Source organism: Myotis daubentonii, chromosome 5 (assembly GCF_963259705.1).
Source record: "Myotis daubentonii chromosome 5, mMyoDau2.1, whole genome shotgun sequence".
NCBI classification, from domain to species: domain Eukaryota; kingdom Metazoa; phylum Chordata; class Mammalia; order Chiroptera; family Vespertilionidae; genus Myotis; species Myotis daubentonii.
Window position 1 is genome coordinate 24,204,983 of NC_081844.1, and position 23,772 is coordinate 24,228,754.

The 23,772-nt window shown below is 42.3% G+C and overlaps 1 protein-coding gene across 3 annotated transcripts in view; it reads right to left on the reverse strand.

The window, feature by feature from the left end:
* The window catches only part of ADGRE3 (adhesion G protein-coupled receptor E3), a 51,830-nt gene that overhangs the window by 19,800 nt on the left and 8,258 nt on the right, over nucleotides 1-23,772 (reverse strand). For 2 of the 3 annotated variants that reach the window (XM_059696632.1, XM_059696633.1), the window contains 5 exons: nucleotides 23,504-23,626; nucleotides 16,946-17,101; nucleotides 13,863-13,900; nucleotides 5,885-6,068; nucleotides 2,843-2,962 (listed from right to left, as the gene is read on the reverse strand). In XM_059696632.1, the coding sequence (XP_059552615.1) occupies nucleotides 2,843-2,962; nucleotides 5,885-6,068; nucleotides 13,863-13,900; nucleotides 16,946-17,101; nucleotides 23,504-23,626 (621 nt within the window). The remainder of the gene's footprint in view (nucleotides 1-2,842; nucleotides 2,963-5,884; nucleotides 6,069-13,862; nucleotides 13,901-16,945; nucleotides 17,102-23,503; nucleotides 23,627-23,772) is intronic. The other variant, XM_059696634.1, reaches the window with a different exon arrangement.

A 23,772-nucleotide genomic window follows, 5' to 3' on the forward strand; every position in this document is an offset into this window, starting at 1 on the left:
ATTGTTTGCCAGATACAGTGCCTATAGAGAAAGAATTAATGGTTCCCGCCCTGAAAGGGACCCCAGTACAGTGAAGGAGACAGGGCTGTGTCAATCAACAGATACAACACAACATGGTAGATGCCAAGATAAGGTAGGTTCATGCTGGGGAGGGATGGCCTGACTCTGGTGCTGTGATGGAAGTGGGCAGTCCTGGGAGGTGAAAGTTGAGCTATATTAAAAGAAGAGACAAAGTTCACCCAACAAAGTGATGGTTGTCATTCCTGGCAGGGAAACAACCAATGCAAATGCTTGGAGATGAGACCACAGAGCCCATTAGGGGATGATAAATAGTCTCCTGCTGAGCACATCTGTGCCAGGTACTCCTCAAAGCACATGGAATCCCACTGTGATGCATATAATTTATTTAAACCATCAGCATAGACAGCTGTTCTGGGCTGAGCTGTGTCCTCATGAATCTACATGTTGAAATCCTAAACCCCAGTACCCCAGGGTGTGACCAAGGAGCAAACTGGGCTGAAGATGTGATTTGGTAGCCTGTACTGTGTGAAGTCTTGCACTCTCTACAAATTGTGAATTGCAGAGGAATCCCATGATAATGCAAGTGTGAAATTATGTGTTTGGAGGTTGGCTCCCCTCCTTTGCCTGGTCCATTCACAAATGGAGGCAGATTCAAGTACTTATCTTCTTGAGGGAGGAAAGTGATAGGAACTGATTGTCTCATGAGATTGTCTCAGATCAGAATGCGGTTTGTTGTCTATGTTTTACTTTGGGAGTTTTGATGGACAGTACAGACAACTGTATCCATATTTACATGATTGGATTTCAAGACCCCATTTATCTTGCTATAGCAGTTTTAGCTAAGTATTCTTGCAAAATTGAAAAATTAAAGGTTTTCATGCCAACAACTCAATTTTTGGTTTCTCTTGGGGAAAAAAATCAGAGTGTGTTGGCAGTTACAAAATAGTCACGGGAATATAAAGTCCAGCATAGGGAATGTAGTCAATAATGTTATAATAACTAGGTATGGTCAGGTGAATACTAGACTTATCAGGGGGATCACTTTGTAAGTTATGTAAAAGTCTAACCACTATGCTGTACACCTAAAACTAATATAATCCTGAATGTTAACTGTAGTTGAAAAAAAAAGTAAAAAAAGTGACTAGATAATGTGACTCAAATAAAGCTGAATTCATTTCTAACTGCCCGTCACCCCCCCTCCCCCAAAACAAAAGTCAGAGTCTGATAACACTGGGACAATTAATAGTAACAATCTACTCCTTTGTATGCAGATTCTGTAGGCACCCTGACTTTATTTCTTGGCACTCTTGGTTTCTTTATATGCTGATGGGTTTTACTCAGGCAGCTGAACTCTGCCTGGGAGCTTTCCATGAGAGAATGTGTTTGGTCTGCACTCAGGGCAGAATGGAAGGGTTTGGAAATGAACTCCCCAGGTGGGTCCTCAACCAGTGATGAATCAGCGCGGTTAGATAAATGGCCCAACGCCTTCTCCTTTAGTGGAATAACTCAGTGGGATTGAGCTCCAGTTACCACCAGCAGTAACCTGTTCACTAACATAACAATCCCTGTATTGGCTGCCTTTTCTCCCCTCACTTTCTCTCTCCACAACTTGGGTAGTTAATTTTATGTTAACGTGGCAAGTTCATGGTACACAGATATTTGGTCAAACATCAGTCTGGATGTTGCTGTGAAGGTATTTTTTAGATGAGATTAATATCTATCTATCTATCTATCTATCTGCATCCTTTAAAAATTTTTGTTTTTGCTTGAATTCTTATAGTATTCTTATAGTTATTTTATTTTTTAAATTATATTTATTGGGGTGACATTGGTTAATAAGATTATATAGGTTTCAAGTGTACATTTCTATGATACATGATCTGTATATTGCATTGTGTGCCCACCACCCAAAGTCAAATCATCTTCTGTCACCATATATTTAGCCCCCTTTACCTTTTACTGTCCCCCACCCCCTTTCCCTCTGGTAGCCACGGTACTGTTCTCTGTATCTGTGAGTTTCAGTTTTATATCCCACATATGAGTGAAATTATATGGCTCTTATCTTTTTCTGATTGACTTGTTTTGCTTAGCATAATATTCTTAAGGTCCATCCATGGATAAAGATGTGATACATGAGTACAATGGAATACTACTCAGCCATAAGAAGAGTTGAAATACTGCTATTTGTCACAGCATGAATGGATCTTGAGATTAAAGCTTAAATAGTTAGGCTTGAGTAAAGCAGATTATCCTCCATCTCATGGGTGGGCCTCATCCAATCAGTTGAAGGTCTTAAGGAAAAGACTGACCTCCCCGGAGGAAGAGGGAATTGTCTTCAGACTGTCTCTGGACTTGAGCTACAATATCAGCTCTTCCCTGGCTATATTTTAGACTTGCCAGCCTCCACAATAACATGAGGCAATTCCTTGAAATCTGTCTCTGTCTCTCTTCACACACATTCTATTGGTTTCTCTGGAGAACTCTGACTAATACACTTACTGCTGCTTCCTTGGATCACCTCCTAAATAAACTTCTTACGCTGGAACCCCTTACAATTTCTTCTAGAAACTGATTCTGGGTAAACCCAAACGGAGATATGGATGGAGCAGCCCCCAAATTACAAAGAAGTCTATTCCATGCAGAAGAATAAAAAGCTTCCACTTTGGGAAGATGTCTTTTTTTTAGGATAAGACTCAACTGACACAATCTTAGGGTAACAAACCCATTAAGTAGGAACTTATTGGGGACTGTTTCCTTATGACTCACACAGAGATATTGCTGTGTGTGTCTTAGGGATTCTGAATGCAGCCACCACATGTACCTTGTAGGTTTCCCTGGATGATGTCATTGCAATGGATGTCCAGTGAGTTCATTTGGGCGTTCAAGTTGATGATGTTTCTTTCCTTGGAGCAATTGTCTGTAACAACTCGAGTTTCAACAGCTGGTAAGAAAAGTGCCAGGCAAGCTTACTGTTATTATAAGTTTTAAAAAATGTGCACAGCAACAAAAACAGGCCACATTTACTGAATGTGTAGGGCAGTGATGGCGAACCTTTTGAGCGCAGCGTGTCAGCATTTTGAAAAACCCTAACTTAACTCTGGTGCCGTGTCACATATAGAAATTTTTTGATATTTGCAACCATAGTAAAACAAAGACTTATATTTTTGATATTTATTTTATATATTTAAATGACATTTAACAAAGAAAAATCAACCAAAAATATGAGTTCGCGTGTCATAGGTTTGCCATCACTGGTGTAGGGGATGCCAGGCACTGGGCTAAGAGCCTGATACATTGTCATCTTATGACAGCATCATATAACCCCATGAAGGACCATTATTTAGATGAGGAAACTGAGGTTCAGAATTAGGGGTCCTCTCCAAGGCTTAAGGTTATAATGGGGGTGTAGGTAAATGCGGTACTCGAATCCTCCCACAATCAAATCAAAAGCACTACTAAACTACTGACAATTATCATTCAGAACCACCTAAATGTAGCTAAACAGAACTCTTACAACTAAGGATTTAAGGAATAAGCCACATTGAGACTGGTAGGAGGGGTAGAGATGTGGAATGGGCTGGTCCCACACCCATGTGTGGTGGATAAAAATCAGGAGGGGTATCTCGGTTGCAGAGGTCACCCCTGAGAACCCCAAAACAGGCTCCTCATTTCAGGGATCCAGTGCTGTGAAGAGAAGTTTCCATAACTTCTGGTTGTAAAAATCGGCAGGGATTGTGACTGAGTGAGACCAAGGGCTTCTGGAGTCCCAGGCAGTTCCTCTTAAAGGACCTGTGCATGGACTTACTCAGACTCATTCATTCTGAGCTCCAGAACTGGGGCAGCAGCTTGAAAGGCACCAGGGACATACAAAGAGGAACTGAAGTGTCTGGCATCCGGGTGAGCTAGAGGGGCAGCGTTCTCCCAGACAGAAGTGTTGGCAGAGGCCATGGCTCCTTTTCTGAGCCCTCTCCTCACAGAGCCAGCAGGCAGGCACCATATCTGAGTCTTCATCAACCTGGCTATCACTGTTCACCCTGCCCTGGTGATTCCCTGAGACCCTGCCTCACCACTTGTGGGCCCACCCAAGCTGTTTCCAGTGGCTTTTCCGTACAAATGGCCTGTCTTGGCTCATGCTTTAGACTTTTCTGAAATCTCCCAAATAAGCAGCATCTGGTCTCAGCATTATATGCATTATTATAATCCCATTTTACAGATGAAGAGACTGAAGCTCACTGAGGTGAGGGCACTGGTTAGCTGATTAAACAATTAGAATCTGGCCAAATCAGGACAGATGAGAATTATTTGTAATTTGGAAAATGGTTCAATTGATAATGAAAGTGTCCAAATTTCAGTTTCCCAAGATGGTTAGGTACTAGATTTTCTTTTACCTTTTAAATGTATTTTCATTATGTTGAAACCAGTTTGGCTCAGTGGATAGAGCGTCGGCCTGCGGACCGAAAGGTCCCAGGTTCGATTCCGGTCAAGGGCATGTACCTGGGTTGCGGGCACATCCCCAGTGGGAGATGTGCAGGAGGCAGCTGATTGATGTTTCTCTCTCATCAATGTTTCTAACTCTCTATCTCTCTCCCTTCCTCTCTGTAAAAAATCAATAAAAAATATATTTAAAAAAAGTATTTTCATTATTATTATTTTTATAGAGCATAAAGTATTTTATCAGCTAAGTTGGTAAAACAAAAATGGTTAGGCATACACCAATCCTTTGATATCCCTGAGCTGAATAAAACACAACAAATATTTCTGGAGGCCCATATAGTGATATATATCAAAAGTCTAAAGTGTTTTCTCCCCTTGACCTAACAACTCCTCCTTTATGAATTCATCCTAAGAAAATATCAAAAAATACAAACAGATAAATTTTTAGTGGTCTTTATCACAGGATTGTTTGGCAAAACCCCACATTTCCCAGGATAGGAAAATAAATTATGGCACACTCATACAATGCAACTCTATAAGTCACGGAAGACAATAATGTAGGTAATGATGCTGTCTGCAGTTTTCATGGAAAGATGTTAGTGAGATAATGAGTGAAAAAAACAGGTTTTGTGGAACTGTATGTAAAAGATAGCATACACAACAGATATGTGTCCTCATCACACATGTACCTAACTAGGTATAGGATTGGAAGACTGGGATATGGGCAGATTTGGTTGGTCTAAATTAGTTTTGTTTATGTATTTTCCTAATTAGAAATTTAATACTTGGTTTGGCTGTGGTATTTTATTTTTAAAAAGAAAAATTGTATATATTTAAGGTTTACAGTATGATGATTTTACACAATATATACCTAGTGAAATGACAACCATAGTCAAGCTAATTAACATGTCATGTCACATGGTTGTGTAATATGTATGACAAGTGCAATACAAGGATTTTCATTTAAAAAATATCTCATAAGATGTTCCTTCTACATGTGTTATTAGGTTATGTAGGCACTAGATTTAAAAAATACTTTTTAAGCCTAAATCACAGACCCAGGATTGGAAACCACTGAGAATCTTTTTTTTTTTTTTTAAGCAGTTCTATGGAGGTGTAATTGGTTGTATGTTAGAGTGTACAATTTGATTAGTTTTATTGGTGTATACCTGTAAAACCACCACCACAATCAAGGTAGTGAGCATTTCCATGAGCCCCAAGTTTCCCCAAATTTTCTCTTGCCTCCTTTTTATCCCTCCAAACTCCCCTCCCTGTCACAATAGATTAGTTTGCAAATTTACAGCATTTTATATAAATTGGCTCATGCAATGTATTTATTTATTTTCTAACTCCTTAATACAGACCCCAGCTAGTAACCAGAAACCCCACTACCCCACTCCATGAGCATCAGGTCTTATTGTCTCCTTACCCACAGTATTGTTTTGAAGTTTCTGGATTTCTTGGTCTGGGGCATTCAAGGCAGTTTCTAGAACATTGGATTCCATAGTCTGGAGAATAGATGTGGCCTTGGATGCAACTTCTCTCTCCTCTCCTGATTCCCACAGAGTTGTGTTGGTGAGAAGTGACTCAAAATTTTCAACAACTCGTTGTAGCTTTAAATATATAAACAACAACAATAACAATAATAATCCACTCTGATAGGTCCCCACAACCCCAAGGGACAGTAGAAAACATGAGAAAGCAAGTTCTGGAACCAGAGGACCCAGTTAAAATCCTGACTCCACCATTCACTGGCTGTGTGACCTTGGAAAGTCACTCAATTGCTCTGTGCCTCAGTTTCCCCACTTTAGGATGGGGACAGTAATAGGACCCTATGGAGTTTTTGGCAAAATTAAATGAGTTAGAAGATGCTACATGTCTGTGCCTGGTAAATACAGGACAAGGGTTAATTATCACGAACCTCTTTTACCAATAGGGAAGTGGTGTGTTTCCTCGAAATAGACCAGGTTCTCAACCTGGGCAATTTTGAGCCCCTGGGGCAAGCATGTCAAACTTGCGACCCACAATGAATATTTTTGCGGCCCAGCCAATATAATGGTTTGTTAGAAACGTTTTAATAAAAATTTTGTTACTTAATTTTTACAATATTCTGTTATACATAATTAGTAATAACAAACTACAACACTAATGACCAAGTACTATAATTGTGTTGCATTCATTACCCTTATGCGCCTTATGCACAGGCACACCATTTCTCTACACTAATACTAGCGGCTAATATTTTAGCATCTGATTGCCATGTCATTAGTCTGATACTGACTTGTTTGGTGTGCGCAACAGTGTAGAGAGTGCTTGGGAAGGCACATGGAACATTTCTTTAATTATTGTCAGCTGAGTCCAGTGGTGTTTGCAGAGCCACATCCTGGAAACGCACCATGCCAGAGGCAGGTACGTTGTCAGCCTGACCCTTAGCTCAGGTTCCAGAGGGTGGGTTTCATTATCTAAGCTCAGCCAGGCCCAAGGAACGAACTCAATTATCCGGGCTTAGCCAGGAGTGACTATTACAAAGAAGCCACAAGAATGAAAAATTACAGCTTGATCTTTAACCATGACTATAGCTTGATCTTTAATCATGATTTCACATAATTTCCTTTGTTTTAAAATCTAGTAAAACTTCTTGGAATTATACTGTATATAATAAATGTGCTGCACCGGCTCTGGGTCACTGTCTCTCCATCAGAGGGCCAGCTGTCCCACCCGGTCCCAGCTTTCTCTACTGTCTCTGTGTCTGTCTCTTTCATTTACTCAATCCCCCGTCGCCCCTACTCAGGACTCCTGTCCGCTCTCTAGCCATGCTGGACACGGTAAAGAGAGAAATACTTTATACAGCAGGAAATATTTCGCTTTTGGAGAGCAAGAAAAATAGGTTTATTTGCATTATGCTTATTAATTTGTGCAGTTATTCAGTGTCTGGTAAGTTAATGTTCAAGAAAAAATATTAATTTTTATTAAATGTTTTATTATTTTATGTTAAAGATTACTCATTTATTTCAGCCCTTTGTATTCAGCATGTTTCTATTGAAAGAAACCCACGTTTCTATGAAAATTGAAGCTTTTGCTTTTATGCGGCCCACATAAACTTAAACCTTGTTTATTTGGCCCGTGTTAGCCTTTGAGTTTCACATGCTTGCCCTGGGGCCATTTGGTAAAATCTGGAGATATTTATGGATGTCACCACTGAGGGATGCTCCTGATATCCAGCGGGTGGAGGCCAGAAATACTGCTCCACATCCTCTAATGTATGGGAAAACCCCCACAACAAAGAATGTCCCAGTCTCGAATATTATCTACACTAATAAAAAACAAACATGCAGCCGAAACCGGTTTGGCTCAGTGGATAGAGCGTCGGCCTGCGGACTGAAAGGTCCCAGGTTCGATTCCGGTCAAGGGCATGTACCTGGGTTGCGGGCATATCCCCAGTAGGAGATTTGCAGGAGGCAGCTGATCGATGTTTCTCTCTCATCGATGATTCTAACTCTCTATCTCTCTCCCTTCCTCTCTGTAAAAAATCAATAAAATATATTAAAAAAAAAAGACAAACATGCAAATTGACCATACCTTTGCTATGCCTTAAGCCACACCCACCAGCCAATCAGAGCGACTATATGCAAATTAAACCAACCAAGATGGCGGCCAGCAGCCACAGAGCTGGAGCAAGCAGGAGGCTTGGTTGCCCCAATGATGGAGGAAGCCAAGCTTCCCACTTGCCGCGGCGGGCTCTGAGCTCCACTCAAATCAACAAAGTTTCAATTATAGAAGATAAATAAACCCCAGATACCTGCTTTCAGCTGGCCATGGCCATGGAGCTGGAGCAAGCAGGAGGCTTCCCTCCTGCCCATCCTGGCTGGCTCTGAGCTCCTCTCAAGGCTACAAAGTTTCAATCATAGAATGTAAATAAATCCCAGAATAAAAATAAAAGAAAAAAAGGAGAAGCTGGGAGCTTCTGTCACCCGGGGGCTTAGCCAGCCTGAAAACGGCCCTCAGCCCCTCACCCAGACTGGCCAGGCACCACAGTGTGGACCCTCCACCCTAAAGGGGGTGTGGCCAGCCTGAAAACAGCCATCAGCCCCTTACCCAGGCTGGCCAACCCTCCATGGGGTGAGGGTCCCCACTAGGGGGGGCTTGACCAACCTGCAAACAGCCATCAGCCCCTCACTCAGGCTGGCCAGGCACCCCAGTGGGGACCCCCACCTTGAAGGGGGTATAACCAGCCTGCAAACAGCCATCAGCCCCTCACTCAGGCTGGCCAGGCACCCCAGTGGGGAAACCCACTCTGAAGGGGGTGTGACCAGCTGCAAACAGCCATCAGCCCCTCACCCAGGCTGTCCAGGCACCCCAGCGGGACCCCCACCCTGATCCGGGACACCCTTCAGGGCAAACCAGCCGGCCCCCACCCATGCACTAGGCCTTTATCCTATACTAGAGGCCCGGTTCACAAAAATTTGTGCACTCAGGGGGAGGGGGGTCCCTCAGCCCTGCCTGTGCCCTCTCGCAGTCTGGGACCCCTTGGGAGATAACGACCTGCTGGCTTAGGCCTGCTCCCGGGTGGCAGAGGGCAGGCCCAATCCCTAGGTGCAGCCCCTGGTCGGGCTCAGAGCAGGGCCGATTGGGGAGTTGGGACACCACCCCCTGTCATGCACAGAGCAGGGCGATCGGGAGGTTGTGATGCCACCCTCAGTCACGCTCAGGGTAGGGCCGATTGGGGGGTTGGGGCACCGTCCCCTGTCACACTCAAGGCAGGGTCGATGGGGAGGTTGCGGCGCCACCCCCTGTCACGCACAGAGCAGGGCCAATCAGGGGGTTGGGGCACTGCCCCCTGTCACTCACAGAGCAGGGCCCATCAGGGGGGTTGGGGCTCTGTACCTTGTCACGCACAGAGCAGGGCCAATCAGGGTGTTGGGGCGCTGCCCCCTGTCACGCACAGAGCAGGGCCCATGAGGGGGTTGGGGCGCCGCCCTCTATCACCCACAGAGCAGGGCCGATCAGGGGGTTGGGGCGCCGCCACTCTCACACTCAGGGCAGGGCCGATGGGGAGGTTATGGCTCTACCTCCTCACACACAGAGCAGGGCCCGTGGCGGGGGGGGGGGGGGGTTGGGGCGCCACACTCTGTCACACACAGAGCCTCAGGGCGATCAGGGGGTTGGGGAGGTCCCCCCTATCAGGCACAGAGCAGGGCTGATCAGGGTGTTGGGGCGCCTTCCCCTGTCACGAACAGAGCAGGGTGGATAGGGAGGTTGTGGCCCCGCCCCCTGTCACACACAGAGCCGCAGGGCGATCAGGGGGTTTGGGCGCTACCCCCTGTCACACTGATCCCGGTGCTGGGAGGCCTCTGGGCTCCGCTGATCCCGGTGCTGGGAGGCATATTACCCTTTTACTATATAGGGTAGAGGCCCGGTGCACAGGTGGGTGCCAGGTGGTTTGCCCTGAAGGGTGTCCTGGATCAGGGTGGGGGTCCCCACTGGGGTGCCTGGCCAGCCTGGGTGAGGGGCTGATGGCTGTTTGCAGCTGGTCACACATCCTTCAGGGTGGGGGTCTCCACTGGGGTGCCTGGCCAGTCTGGGCTGCGGGCTGTTTTCAGGCTGGGGGTGACTGAAGCTCCCAACCGCTCCTTTTTTTCTTTTTTTCTTTTTTATTCTGGGCCAGCTTTAGCTTTGAGGCTTGGCTCCAGCTCTTAGGCCTCCGCTGCTGAAAGTAGGTTTCTGGCCTTTGCTTACAATGTTGCGATCCTGCTGGCTGACGCCCGGCGGACTAAAGCAGGTTTCTGGGGTTTTGTTTAGCTTCTATATTTGTTACATAGTTGCTTAGAGTTGCAGCTCAGAGGCCTGCAGCGGCAGGCGGAGAACGTTGTAGTCCTCCGTCACTGAAGCAAGCAAGCCTCATGTTCACTTTAAGCTGCCATCTTGGCTGGCAGTTAATTTGCATATTGCCCTGATTAGCCAATGGGAAGGGTAGCGGTCGTATGCCAATTACCATGTTTCTCTTTTATTAGATAGGATAATAAAAGGGTAATATGCAAACTGACCCTAACAGCAGAAAGACTGGGAATGACTGGTCACTATGACACACACTGACCACCAGGGGGCAGACGCTCAATGCTGGAGCTGCCCTCTGGTGGTCAGGGCACTCTCACATGGGAGGAGCTCTGTCAGCCATAAGCCAGGCTGATGGCTGCCAGTACAGCGGTGGTGGTGGGAGCCTCTCCTGCCACAGTCTCCCACTATAAACACATGGGGAAGGGGATATTAACTCAGATGGAGGTTGTTTAGGGAGGCCCTCCAGAAGTATGTGATACCTGAATGGAGTCTCGGGCAAAGAAGAGTGACAAAAAGCCAGCCAGGTTATGAACTGGGAAAAGAAATTTCAGGTAGAGAGGATAGCATGTACCTGGAGGCCTGGAGATTGGGAGGGCAAGGCATGAACACTCCCTCTGCAGTAGGGCAGGGTGAGGGCAGAAGAAGGAATGAGCCTATTCTACTCAACTGGACATTCTCAGAGACATGAATTATTTAACAAAAATATTAAAATTCAGAGTTGATTTACAGACACTAAATGATTACTACCTAATTGGTACTTTCTTGGTATCTCTCTTTTTTAGCTATCTTAAAGTATCCATTTTCCCGTCTTCCTTTTAGTAACTGAATGAATCCCACAAATTTCACCTGGGTCATGCTGCCCGGCTACAGGCCATATTGTTCCAACCTCCCTTGCAGTTAGGTTTGGACATATGTGCAATTTTTGGGTTGTCACTTTAAGACATGTCTCTAAGCCCTGGCCGGTGTGACTCAGTTGGTTGGAGTGTCATCTCGTACACCAAAAGGTGGTAGGTTTGATTCCCGGTCAGGGTATATGCCCAATTTGTGGGTTTGATTCCTGATCGGGGTGCATATGGGAGGCAGCCAATGGGTGTTTCTCTTGCACATTGATGTTTCTCTCTCTCTCTCTCTCTCTCTCTCTCTCTCTCTCTCTCTCCCTAAAATCAATGAAGAAAAAAAAAAAGACATGTCTCTAAAAAAAGGGAACCCTAATGCACTGTTGGTAGGATTGTAAATTGGTGCAGCCACTATGGACTACAGTATGGAGATTTATCAAAAAATTAAAAATAAACTACCATATGACCCAGCAATTCCACTTCTGGGCATTTATCTGATAAAATCCCAAACACTAATTTGAAAAGACATATGTACCCCTCTGTTCATTACAGCATTATTTTCAATAGCCAAGATGTGAAAGCAACACAAATACCCATCAATAGATGATTAGGTAAAGAAGATGTAGTACATATATACAATGGAACATAACAGCCATATAAAGAATGGAATCTTCCCATTTGCGACAGCATGGATGAACCCACAATGTATTATTATAAGTGAATAAGCTAGGCAGAGAAAAACGAACATCATATGATTTCACTTATATGTGGAATTTAACGAATAAAATAGCCCTGGCCAGGTAGCTCAGTTGGTTAGAGCATCATCCCAGTACGTCAAGGTTACAGGTTTGATCCTTGGTCAGGGCACATACAAGATCAACCAATGAATGCATAAATAAGTGGAACAACAAATCTCTCTCTCTCTCAAATCATTTAAAAGTTTAATAAAAAATAAAATAAACAAACAAACAAAACAGAAACAAACTCATAGATACAGAGAACATTTTGATGGTTGACAGATGGGAGGGAGGTTGGGGAATGGGTGAAAAAGGGGAAGGAATTAAGATGTGCAAATTGCCAGTTATAGAAATAGTCACAGGGATGTAGTGTACAGCAGAGGGAATATAGTCAATAATCTATACTAATAAAAGGGTAATATGCTAATTTGACCAGACATCTTCCAGACAGCCTTCCAGAGGTCCTTCCGGACAAAGCCACGGTGGCGGGAGCCAAGGCAGAGGTGGTTAGGGGCGATCAGGCCAGCAGAGGAGAGCAGTTAGGGACGATCAGGCAGGCAGGCGGAGTGGTTAGGAGCCAGCAGTTGCGGATTGCAAGAGGGATGTCTGACTGCCATCCATAGAAGGTATCCAGAGCATTCAGAAAGAAATACCACCTATGGATACCATCGAGATCAGGCCTAAACTAGTAGTCAGACATCCCCCAAGGGGTCCCAAATTGGAGAGGGTGCAGGCCGGGGTGAGGTACCCCCTACACTCCTGTGCATGAATTTTGTGCATTGGGTCTCTAGTGTTGTACTAACTGTGTATGGTGTCAGATGGGTACTAGGCTTATCAGGAGGAGTACTTCATAAGTTACATAAATGTCTAATCACTATGTTGTACACCTGAAACTAATATAATACTGTATGTCAACAGTTATTGAAAAATTAGAGAAAGACATGTCTCTAAGATATAATCACATCCTTATTAGCATATCATAGAGTGATCTAATAGATGCATCCCTCCCTCCACTCTCTCCCTTCACTCTGCCCTCCAGACAATGTGCCCTAGACTTCCCCTCCCCTCTCCCTATAAATGCAACATTGCAGCAACCCATGTTTGACCATGCAGTTGAGGACAAGATGCCAGGGGTTGGAAAGAATGTGGGCACTCTTTATGGCCTCACAGAGCAGAATCCCATCGCTAGCCTAGACTGTTCACCTCTGGACTGTTAACTCAGAAAGTAATAAAAATCTATCTTTTAAAAGCCATTGAATAATTGGGCCTCTGTTGCCACAGCTCAGCATACCCTAATACAGTCTTATTTAGTTTGTTTTTCTTGGTCTGGGATAAATCCTATCTTTACGGGGCAGTGCACACACACACACCCACACCCCCCCCCCCACACTCTATCTATTGCTATAGTGAGATATATAGTGACATATGTATAGTGATAAACATGGTGGTATATAGTTGACTCTCAAACAACATGGTTTGAATTGAATGGGTCAATTTATATGTGAATTTTTTCAATAAATACCATAAATGTATTTTCTCTTCCTTATGATTTTCTTAATAACATTTTCTAGCTTATTTTATTGTAAGAATACAGTGTATGATACATGTAATATATAAAATATGTGTTAACCAACTATGTTATCAGTAAGACTTCTGGTCAACAGTAGGCTATTAGTAGCTAAGTTTCTGGGGGTTTTCAATTGCATGGGGGAGGTCAGTATCCATATTCGAAGGTCAACTATAATATATGTATATCTCATAATTATACATAATATAAATTGTCTAGCCATATTATATTATAATGAACTTACATTATAATTAGCTTACATTAAAATTAACATACATTACATATTAAAATATATATTGCATATGATGCATCAATATATGATCTATAATATGTAGTACACATGTAATATCTAGTACCCATCGCCATTTGCTAATTTTTGGCTTTGTAAGTATTTGTTACCAGGCTAGGTTCCAGGACTCAGCTTCCACTCACCTCTTTATTGCCTTTGGTTGTGCTTGAGGAGGTGATATCTGCAAAAGACATCATGGGAAGTTACTGTGGGGATGAGAGTGAAAGGATGGAGAGGTGGGCAGGTAAGGTGAATAACTTGCATGGAGAATGTCTGAAGTCAAACTAATGATGTTCACTGACAAGCTTCTTTGCTGTTTGGGGGATCAGAGTCCAAGTTCCTTGTTACAGCGTAGAGCAGTGTTTTTCCACTGGGGGTGATTTTGCCCTCAGGGGACACTGATAATGGCTGGCGACATTTTTGGTGGGTACAGTTTGGAACAGGGGATGCTCCTGGAATCTGATGATTTGGAGGCCTGGGATGCTGCTCAGCACCCTACAGTGCACAGGACAGCTCCTGATCACAAAAAGTATTGGATCTTAAATGCCAACGTTGCTGTTAATAGAGCTACACTGGCACAGAGGAAGCAGGAAAATGTAAACTCCAAACTCTTTAAGTCAGTCTTGGCTGGACATTATAACTGAAATGGCTGAGGAAACAGAAAATTAAATACCTCAGGTTTTTAAAAAATTCTGAAGTATTTAAAGTATTACATATGTCTCCTTTTCTCCCCATTGACCTCTCCCTGGCTATTCACCGCCCCCCCCCCCCCCCACCGCCCCAACCAGCACATGCCCTCATCCCCCTACTGTCTGTATCCATGGGTTCTGCTTACATGCATGGTTTTAAAATTCAGCCTGTCTGGGAATTAGAACGGACACAGGAGTGTCCATTTTTGATTATCAGCTGTTAATGGGACCTTGTGTGTGGTTAATTGCGCATTGTGAGGACACCCGTATCTGCTTTAGAAAGATGAGGAAAGGCTATAAAATGTTTAATATCTGTTACCATCAAATTGAGGTTAAATCTATACTTAGTCCATATCTTGGTTTTCAGCTGAGTCTATTTGCTAAAAAGGGCAAAGAGCTTTCTTGTAACATTGAAGGTTTTGACTTAGGAGTGCAAGAACTTGGAATCACTCAGTTATATAAAAGAATAAAATCTTGCCATTTGCAATAACATGGATGGACCTAGAAGATATTATGCTGATGAAATAAGTCAGATAAAAAGACAAATACCATATGTGGAATCTGAAAAACAACAACAACAAAATAAATGAACAGACAAAACAAACAAATTCATAGATATGGAGAACAAACTGATGCTTGCCAAATGGGAGGGGGGTTGGAGGGTAGGGTGAAGAAGGTGAAGGCATTAAGAAATACAAATTGGCAGTTACAAAATAGTCACAGGGATGTACAGCATAGGGAATATAGTCAATAATGTAATAACTATGTATGGTATCAGATGGATACGAAGCTTATTGGGGAGATCACTTCATAAGTTACGTAGACGTCTAACCACTATGTTGTACACCTGAGACTAATATAATATTGCATGTCAACTGTAATTAAAAAATAAATTTAAAAAAGTGCAAGAACTCTGACTTACAACCCTGAGTTCAGAATGTCTCTATTATTGGAAACTACATTCATTGTAAAAAAGTGTTTTTGTCTGAAAGTTTGCATACTTTTTCATGGGTGCCTTCTTGGACCTACCAACCTTCATGATAACTAACCCCAGGTGGACTCAGTCCATATAAAAGGACTGTGAAGGCACTGTCCCTCCCAGGAGCATGCCCTCATCTTTCTCTCCCCCTCTTCTTCCTCAACAGGCTAAATAAATAAATAAATAAATAAATAAATAAATAAATAAATATAAAAGGACTGTGAAGAGCCCTTAGAATTAGGAAAATAACCAAAGGCATTTCTCGTCCTTGTAAAATAGGGCAAGTTTAACAGATTAACGTCAGAACCCAGGGAGAATCTCAGCCTGCTTGGACTCATTCACTTTTGGTGCAATCCTACTCATTCATTCATTCATTCAACAAATATTTATTGATCATCTGAACTAGCAGTGGACTTAGGGCATAGCAACTCTTTCCTATCCATCCCGTGTTCTTTCCTCTCACCTTCCCTACTTGGACCCTAGTCTCACATTTGGAGCTCATGCAGCTCCAAGATCTTGGTGTGGACTCCAGCTTGGGACCTGGGGAAATATGGGAATTTGGGCTTGAATCTTGTAGGAGTGCTTCTCATTGGTAGAAAAGATACCCTTGTTATTAAAGAGCTACTTGAAATTTTCTATGACCTTTCTAGCCAGAGCAAGTGTTTAAACCTTTTTTTTTTTTTTAAAGAACCAGATGAAATGCTAGCAATATTAGCAAACACTTCTAAGTGCTTTCTATGGTACTATCTCATTTAGTGAAGCATAGCCCCTGTGAGGATGCAGATGGTTGGCTCCATTTTACACATAGAGTGGAGAAAAGTTAGTATGTACCCAAGGGCATTCTGTGGGAAATTGGCTCTAGACACCTTACAAAGGGTTCTTAACCACTCTGCTCTGTTGTCTCTTGAAGATGTGGATGTAGACAACAGATCTGAGGGTGGGAATATCACTCAAACTGGGCCAATTTGTATATCTCCAAAGACTTTGCAATTGGGTCCAAGAGAGAGTTAATTGACCTCTCTTTGGGTGGTTGGAGCAATACACTGGTAAGATTTGCAGCTGTTGGCCATTGTTCCTGTCCTGTGGACGAGGAGGCAGAGAAATCCAATTTGCAAGGAAAGAGAGGACAGGTTCTGTCCCAAAGAGAATCAGAGACTGAGGTACCCTGAGAGTGTTGAACCTCCAGTTTCTTTTCATTCCAGAAGTCCAGCTCTTTTCCTGTCCTTGAGTTCCAAGATATATCCATGCATCCTTATCATAAACTCATCTTTTCTGCTTAAGTTAACCCAACTGAGTTTCTCTTCGTTGCAATTCAAGGAATCTTGCCTCATTTACCACCTTTTCATCCCCATCTCCAAAGTCTACTTGCCTTCTGAACCCCATTATTCCTCTAACTTCATTCTTTCCTTTTTTCCTCTCCTCTTTTCATTATCCATTTTCTTCCAGGAAATAGAAACATGTCCTGTCCTCACCACAAAAAATATCTTTTAATATCTTTTCTGGTGTTAGACTCAGTGAAAAATGTGGAAGGATGACAAGAAGATAAAAATTTTCTTACTCTGACAAGTGTTCTCATTGGAATTCTTGAACTGTGTATTCCCAGAGAGGAGTTTATATCCAGGTTCACACTGACAGTAGAAACTTCCTGGAACATTCTGGCATTCAGCATTTAGTCCACAATATACACTAATGGGAGGCTTACATTCATCAGTATCTGGAACACAAAGGAGAAATTTGGTCATTCATTTGACAAAGATTTATTGTGCATCTAACATGTGCCAGAGGCTATGCTCTTTCCACCAGAGTCTGTCCTGACTTTCCAAGACAATCAGTTAAGGTAATGGTTGTCCTTGCTCTTGCCTTTCCTCATTGACTTTGGTTGAGTTCTCCAAGAAGCAGACATTGAGACACGGATCCAAGTGCAAGTACTTTATCTGGGAGGTGATCCCAGAAAACACTGGAGGGGAAGTGGTGAAATGAGACAGGGATGGCAGAAAATAAAGAGTATCAAGCAAGTTTCCACTGGGGATAACGGAGTCCCAATTCCTCTAGGGACCTCTGGGAGGCAGTGTGGAGCACACACTTCAGAGTGATCACAGGCAAAGAGTGAGGGCGCCAGGCTATTTATCCACGAAATCTCATCATTTACCCATGGGGGAATGCTCCCAGGGAGTGTTAAGCCCCCTTTCCACCTGTTCCCAATGTGGGCTGAGTAGTCTTCAGTAGCCAGAAAAAGTCTCAGAATTGGTGTGTAAAGGAATGGCAAATGCCCAGGGCATTTAAGTGGGCCATTGACCATGTCTACTGTTATGGACTGAGTGTTTGTATGCCCCTCTGTTCATATGTTGAAGCTCTAGCCCCCATTGTGGCTGTAGATGGGGCCTCCAAGGAGGTAACTGAAATTAAATGCGGTCATAAGACTGGGGTCCTGATTTCACTCATATGTGGAATTTAATGAACAAACAACTATGAAGCAAAATACAGACAGACTCAGATAAAGAGCAGGCAGACATGTGGAGTCAGGGTGGGAAGGTGAAGGGATTGAACAACAACAACAAAAAAAGAGAGAGAACTCATGGACATGGGCAGAGTGTGATGATTGTAGGGGTGAAAGGGGATGGGTGGAGGTGGAAGAAGGCATAGAAGGGATAAAAGGTGACAAAAAATGGGGTCCTGATGTGATAGAATTAGTGTCCTTATAATAAGAGACAAAAGCCCCCCTCCACACCCCATTCTACCACTTGCAATAATCACGGAAATTCCATATGAAGCTATAACAAGAAGGCAGAAGATTACAAGTCAGGAAGATAAGCCTAACCAGGAACTGAATCTGCCAGCACCTTGACCATAGACTTCCCAACCTCCAGACTTGTGAGAAAATAAATTTCTGTTGTTTAAGCCGCCCCGCCTGTGGTATTTTGTTATTGCAGCTTTTTAAAATTGTCAAGTGGGCAGTGAAAATGTGTGATTTCCCTGTGTGGTTCAGAAAACTTGAAATTTGGGGTTTCAGAGTGTGACATAGTGCCCACTCAATAATAATTCTTTGCTTGGGAGCCCAGACATGGCAATATTGTTTCTATTTTGGTGTAAACCCTGCCCTTTTTTTTTTTTAAAATGCAAAAACCTAACTTCAGCTTTGATTGCTGAGGCATCCACTTCAAAGCGGATTTTCAATAAGCATACCGCCAGTCACAGGATGTATAAACCTGTATCTTTTCACAATTTTCTAATGGCTATTGCTGAAGGACATCTTGCAATCATAATAAGAACCACAAGGTCAGTCCAGTTGTAACATTAATTTAGAAAGGGGACATGTCTCACCTGGGTCCAGATGAGGATCCCCCTCCCCCACCCCCCAGGCATTTTCAGTGCATTACTATCCATAGACCGAGACCAGCACAAACATCATTTCTCAGGCCAGAAATGGCAGTCTTCTTCCCATTTCTCAGGTACTCTCTTTCTCAGCCTCCCTTTCACCTAGGGTGGTCATGTGACACACTTCTATCCAATGAAAAGTAAGAATGGGCTTCTGGGGGCTTCTGGGAAAAACCTTAAAAAGTGGGAGACAAGTTACAAGTTACCACAAAGGAATGAGACTCAAGGTGATATTAGAATTCCTATCCGCAACCCTACAAGCTTGAAGACAGTTTCTGTGATTACTGCGCCAATGAGTAACTGGGATAAGAGGACTGATTCTCCACCAAGAACAGATAGAATCTACTTTTAGAGTGAAAGAAAATGAGATTATGCAATACTTGAGAGAGATATTACCCATGTACCCAATTTGAAGAAAACATTCAAGAAAATGCTCTAAGCAAATAACAAATTAACAAGTGTGAAATTAGTAAATTCAGAAACCTTAACTTGGGGGAAGATGAAGGGAAGAGGAAGCAAGGGTGAGCAATGAACCTTGCTGTTTTCAGAAGACTGATAAAGAATGTTAAGCCCTGCTGGTTTGGCTCAGTGGATAGAGCGTTGGCCTATGGACTGAAAGGTCCTGGGTTCGATTCCAGTCAAAGGCACATGCCAAGTTGTGGGCTTGATCCCCAGTAGGAGGCATGCAGGTGGCAGCCGGTCAATGATTCTCTCTCATCATTGATGTTTCTATCTCTCTCTCTCTCTTTTCCTTTCTCTCTAAAATCAATAAAAATATACTTAAAAAAGAATGTTAGTAATAAAGGGGTATACAAAGAGATGCTAGGAAAATTAAAACAGAAATAAAACAGAACATGTAATATTAATACCAGATTCAGTGGAATTTAAGGTTCAAAGCTCCAAATCAGGTAAGTGGGACACTATGTACTGATGTTTAACAGAAAATTTTATTTCAGTCATAATTATGTATCCACCAAACAACATAGCAGATCAATACATAAAGCAGAAATAAGTGGAAATGCAAGAAGCAAGAACAAATCAAAATATAATTGCACTGGTGTATTCAATTTAGTTCTCTCAAAACTAGTAGATAAAAAATAAATACAGATAGAGTGAAAATGAATATCACAATCAATAAGCATACACAAACAGAGGAAAGATCTAGTGGATAAAAATAAATAAGGATATGGAGAAACTGATGAATAAATAAAATTAATAAACACACACAGTCAGAGAGACAAAGACAGACGGACAGACAGACAGACACACACACAAAGGTAGAAAGAAACAGAAATAGAGAAATAGAGAAAGACTGAAAGAGACAGATACCTATGCACTGGGAGAATCTCACATTCCTTGAACAGAAAATATACATTTTAATAAACTCAATCATATGCTCAAGCAAAGAAACTTCTAATAAAAAATTAAAAAGTAGAAAATCTTAGCCATTAGTTTAAAATCCTTAATAAATTTTTAAAAATTAAAAGTGATTTCTTCATTTTATAATACAACAAAGAACATATTCTACAAAATAAATGATTGTGAGAACCAATTGTTTCTTAGATATGACATCAAAAGTGCAAGCTACAAAAGAGAAAATAGATACATTGGGCTTCATAAAAAAACTTTTGTGCTTCAAAGGGCACTATCAAGAAAGTGAGAAGAAAACCCATAGATGGGAGGAAATTTGCCAATCAGATATCTGGTAAGGGACTAGCATTTGGAATATATAAAGAACCACAGCTCAGCAACAAGAAAAAAAATACAAATAACCCAATTAAAAATGGGTAAATGGGTGAATAATTTGATAGACATTTCTTTTTTTAAACATGGAAGGTTATTTGTTTGTTTTTTAATTGATTTTCAGAGAGAGAGAGAAAGTGAGAGGGAGAGAGAGAAACATCAATGTGACAGCAAAACATTGATTTGATTGGCTGCCTCCTGCATGTCCCCCACTGGGGATTGAATGAGCAACCATTTGGTGTATGGGAAGACACTCAACCAACTGAGTCACATTGGCCAGGTCTGATAGACATTTCTTCAAAGAAGATAGAAAGCATATGAAAAGATGCTGAACATCATTAGTCACTAGGGAAATGCAAATCAAAACTACAATGTAATATCACTTCATACCCACGATATAGACTACAATAAAAAAGACAGACCATAAGTGTTGGGAAGGATGGGGGGAACTTGGAACTCTCAGACATTGCTGGTGGAAATGTAAAATGGCACAACCACTTTGGAAAACAGTTCACAAGTTCTCAAAAAGTCAAGCACAGTTATCATATGACTCATTGATTCCACTCCTAAGTATATACCCCCCAAAGGATTGAAAACAGATGTTCAAACAAATACTTGTACATGATGTTCACAGCAGCATTATTCATAGGAGTCCCAAACTGGAAAAAACGCAAATGTCTATCAATTGATGAATAGATAAATAAAATGTGATCTATTTATATAATGGCTATTGTTCAGCCATAAAAAGGAATGAATTACTGATCCATACTGCAACAAGGATGAATTTGGAAAACTTTACGCTGAATGGAAGAAGCCAGACACAAATGACCACATATTATGTGGTTCCATTTATATAAAATGTCCAGAATAGGCAAATCCATGGAGACAAAAGCAGATTAGTGTTTTTCCAAGGGCTGGGGGGAGGGGTAAATGAAGAGTCACTGCTAATGAGTTTGGTGTGTTTTTTTTTAGGTGGTGAAATGTTCTGGAATTAGTAGTAATGGTACACGATTTTGGAATATATTAAAACCAAATAAATTATATATTTTAAAAGTATGGATTTTATGGCATATGAATTAAATCCCAATTAAAAGATGATCATGGCTTTATAAGAGTGGCCCCTAACTATGTCTCCAACTCAATGTCCCTATCGCTTACCAGGCTATGGATACACTGACTTCATTTTCTTTTTATGGAACCAGTTAGACATATTTCAATCCAAAGATCTTTGTACTTGTGATTGCCTTTGCTAAGTTTTCTTTTTTTTTTTTAAAGTTTTTTTTTTAAAATATATTTTATTGATTTTTTACAGAGAGGAAGGGAGAGAGATAGAGAGTCAGAAACATCGATGAGAGAGAAACATCGATCAGCCGCCTCCTGCACATCTCCCACCGGGGATGTGCCCGCAACCCAGGTACATGCCCTTGACCGGAATCGAACCTGGGACCTTTCAGTCCGCAGGCTGACGCTCTATCTACTGAGCCAAACCGGTTTCGGCGTGCTAAGTTTTCTTTAATATCATTTCCATTTCCTACAATTCACATAGTGAGATAATACTTTGATGTTAACTTATTATAATCACAGTTATTAAAGCAGAAGTTTCAGCATTGTCACCAACTGGAGTAGACGCCATATTGCTAAGTGAGGAAATGGCCCAAATGCAACATGTACAAAGGAGAAGGTGTCTAGAATCTGGCCATATGATTTTTAAGAATCATATGGCCAGATTCTATTAAGTGTTTGAAGAATCAGGAGTTGATGAGTAAGAGAGGGAGGATTTATTTGGAGAGAGCTGATGCTGTGCTGTGAACCCCTCCACTCCTACCCAAGAAGAGAAATATGTGTGGGTTCTTTCCTCTTCATCTCACTGAGAGAGAGAGAGAGAGAGAGAGAGAGAGAGAGAGAGAGAGAGAGAGATTTTAAGTTCACTCAGTTAATTACGTACATTGTCTGTATTTTGTGGGGACCCAGCTGATTTTTTCCTAATCGAAAGGGTGAGCCATTGCCTTGCATTGGGCAAAGAAGAGATATCTACTTCACCTGCACATCCCAAGTTTCTTGGGCAAAGGTGGGTGACTATTTCCCAAGAACTAGAGCTGGGTCAGATGTAAGTGATTTCTGGTGTGGGGTTGCTTAGGTTCTGTTCAAGAGGGTCACCTGGAGTGGCAAATGGACTTCGGCAGGAAGAAGCTGGAGGAAGCACAAGATTCCTCCAGGATGAGGAAGGTGTAGAAAGAAACTTATTGTTATCAGGGGAATTTCAGGGCAATGACTGGGTAAGAGGGGCATTATTTTCATACAATCCACAAAGGCTATCATAGAGAAAGGCTCTAACTGGGGAACATAGAGTCTAAATGGCAACAATAGCATCAGCCAAGTAGAGACTTTCCTACTTCCCTTTCCTCTTTCTTCTGGGTTCCAACTATAGCAAGATGAGGCAAAGAAGAGTAGAAGTGTTAAGTGGGAAAGAGGACTGACTGCAGGCTTCCAACCAGGAGGGTGCTTCAACTAGGGAGGGAAACAAGCCACTATTAACTCAAGTCTGGAGTGTTCATTATCCCGTAGGATTGGTCCTTTTAATTATTGAGCTGAGACTGCATTTTGCATCTTAGGGGACCATAGGAACTTATATTAGAAAATTTTCTGCCCAAGCTTTTATTCTCTCTTTGCTATGACTTCATGCATATTCTATTTTTTGAACTTAAAGAGCACCATTTATATGATGTTTTATAATCCACGAAGTACTGTCAGATTCATTACCTTATTCCATCCCCTACCACCCTCATAAAGTCAGCATTATCACTCCCATGTTATAGAGGAGAATACTGAGACCTAGCTAGGTTCTGGAAGAGCTCCCCTTTGCAATTTCATGAAAGTGTTTCTTGGTGAAGGTTGAGTGGTAGTTTTCAGCCTTGTGCATTACGGTTACCTCCCCATAGCCCTTACGCTGCCTACCTTCCAGTTCCAACTCTGGGAAATTTGAAAATTACCCCTTTACCTTGACATATCTCCAAGGGGTATGTGAAGAATTTCTTCCCAGATTGGGAGGTGTATCCAGAGTTGCAGGTACAGTTTGTGCCATCGACACAAACAGCATTTTGGGGGCACGGAGGACAGGTACCTTCAGGGAGAAGAGAGGCAGGTCAGATTCACCTGGGTTAAAAACTCTTGAGTTATTATTTGGCTTTGCTTCTGAACAAGGCCTCTCAAGACTAAGGGGACTTGTACATTTTCCCTTTTGTGAGGTCTCAGTGCAGTAAAAAAAAA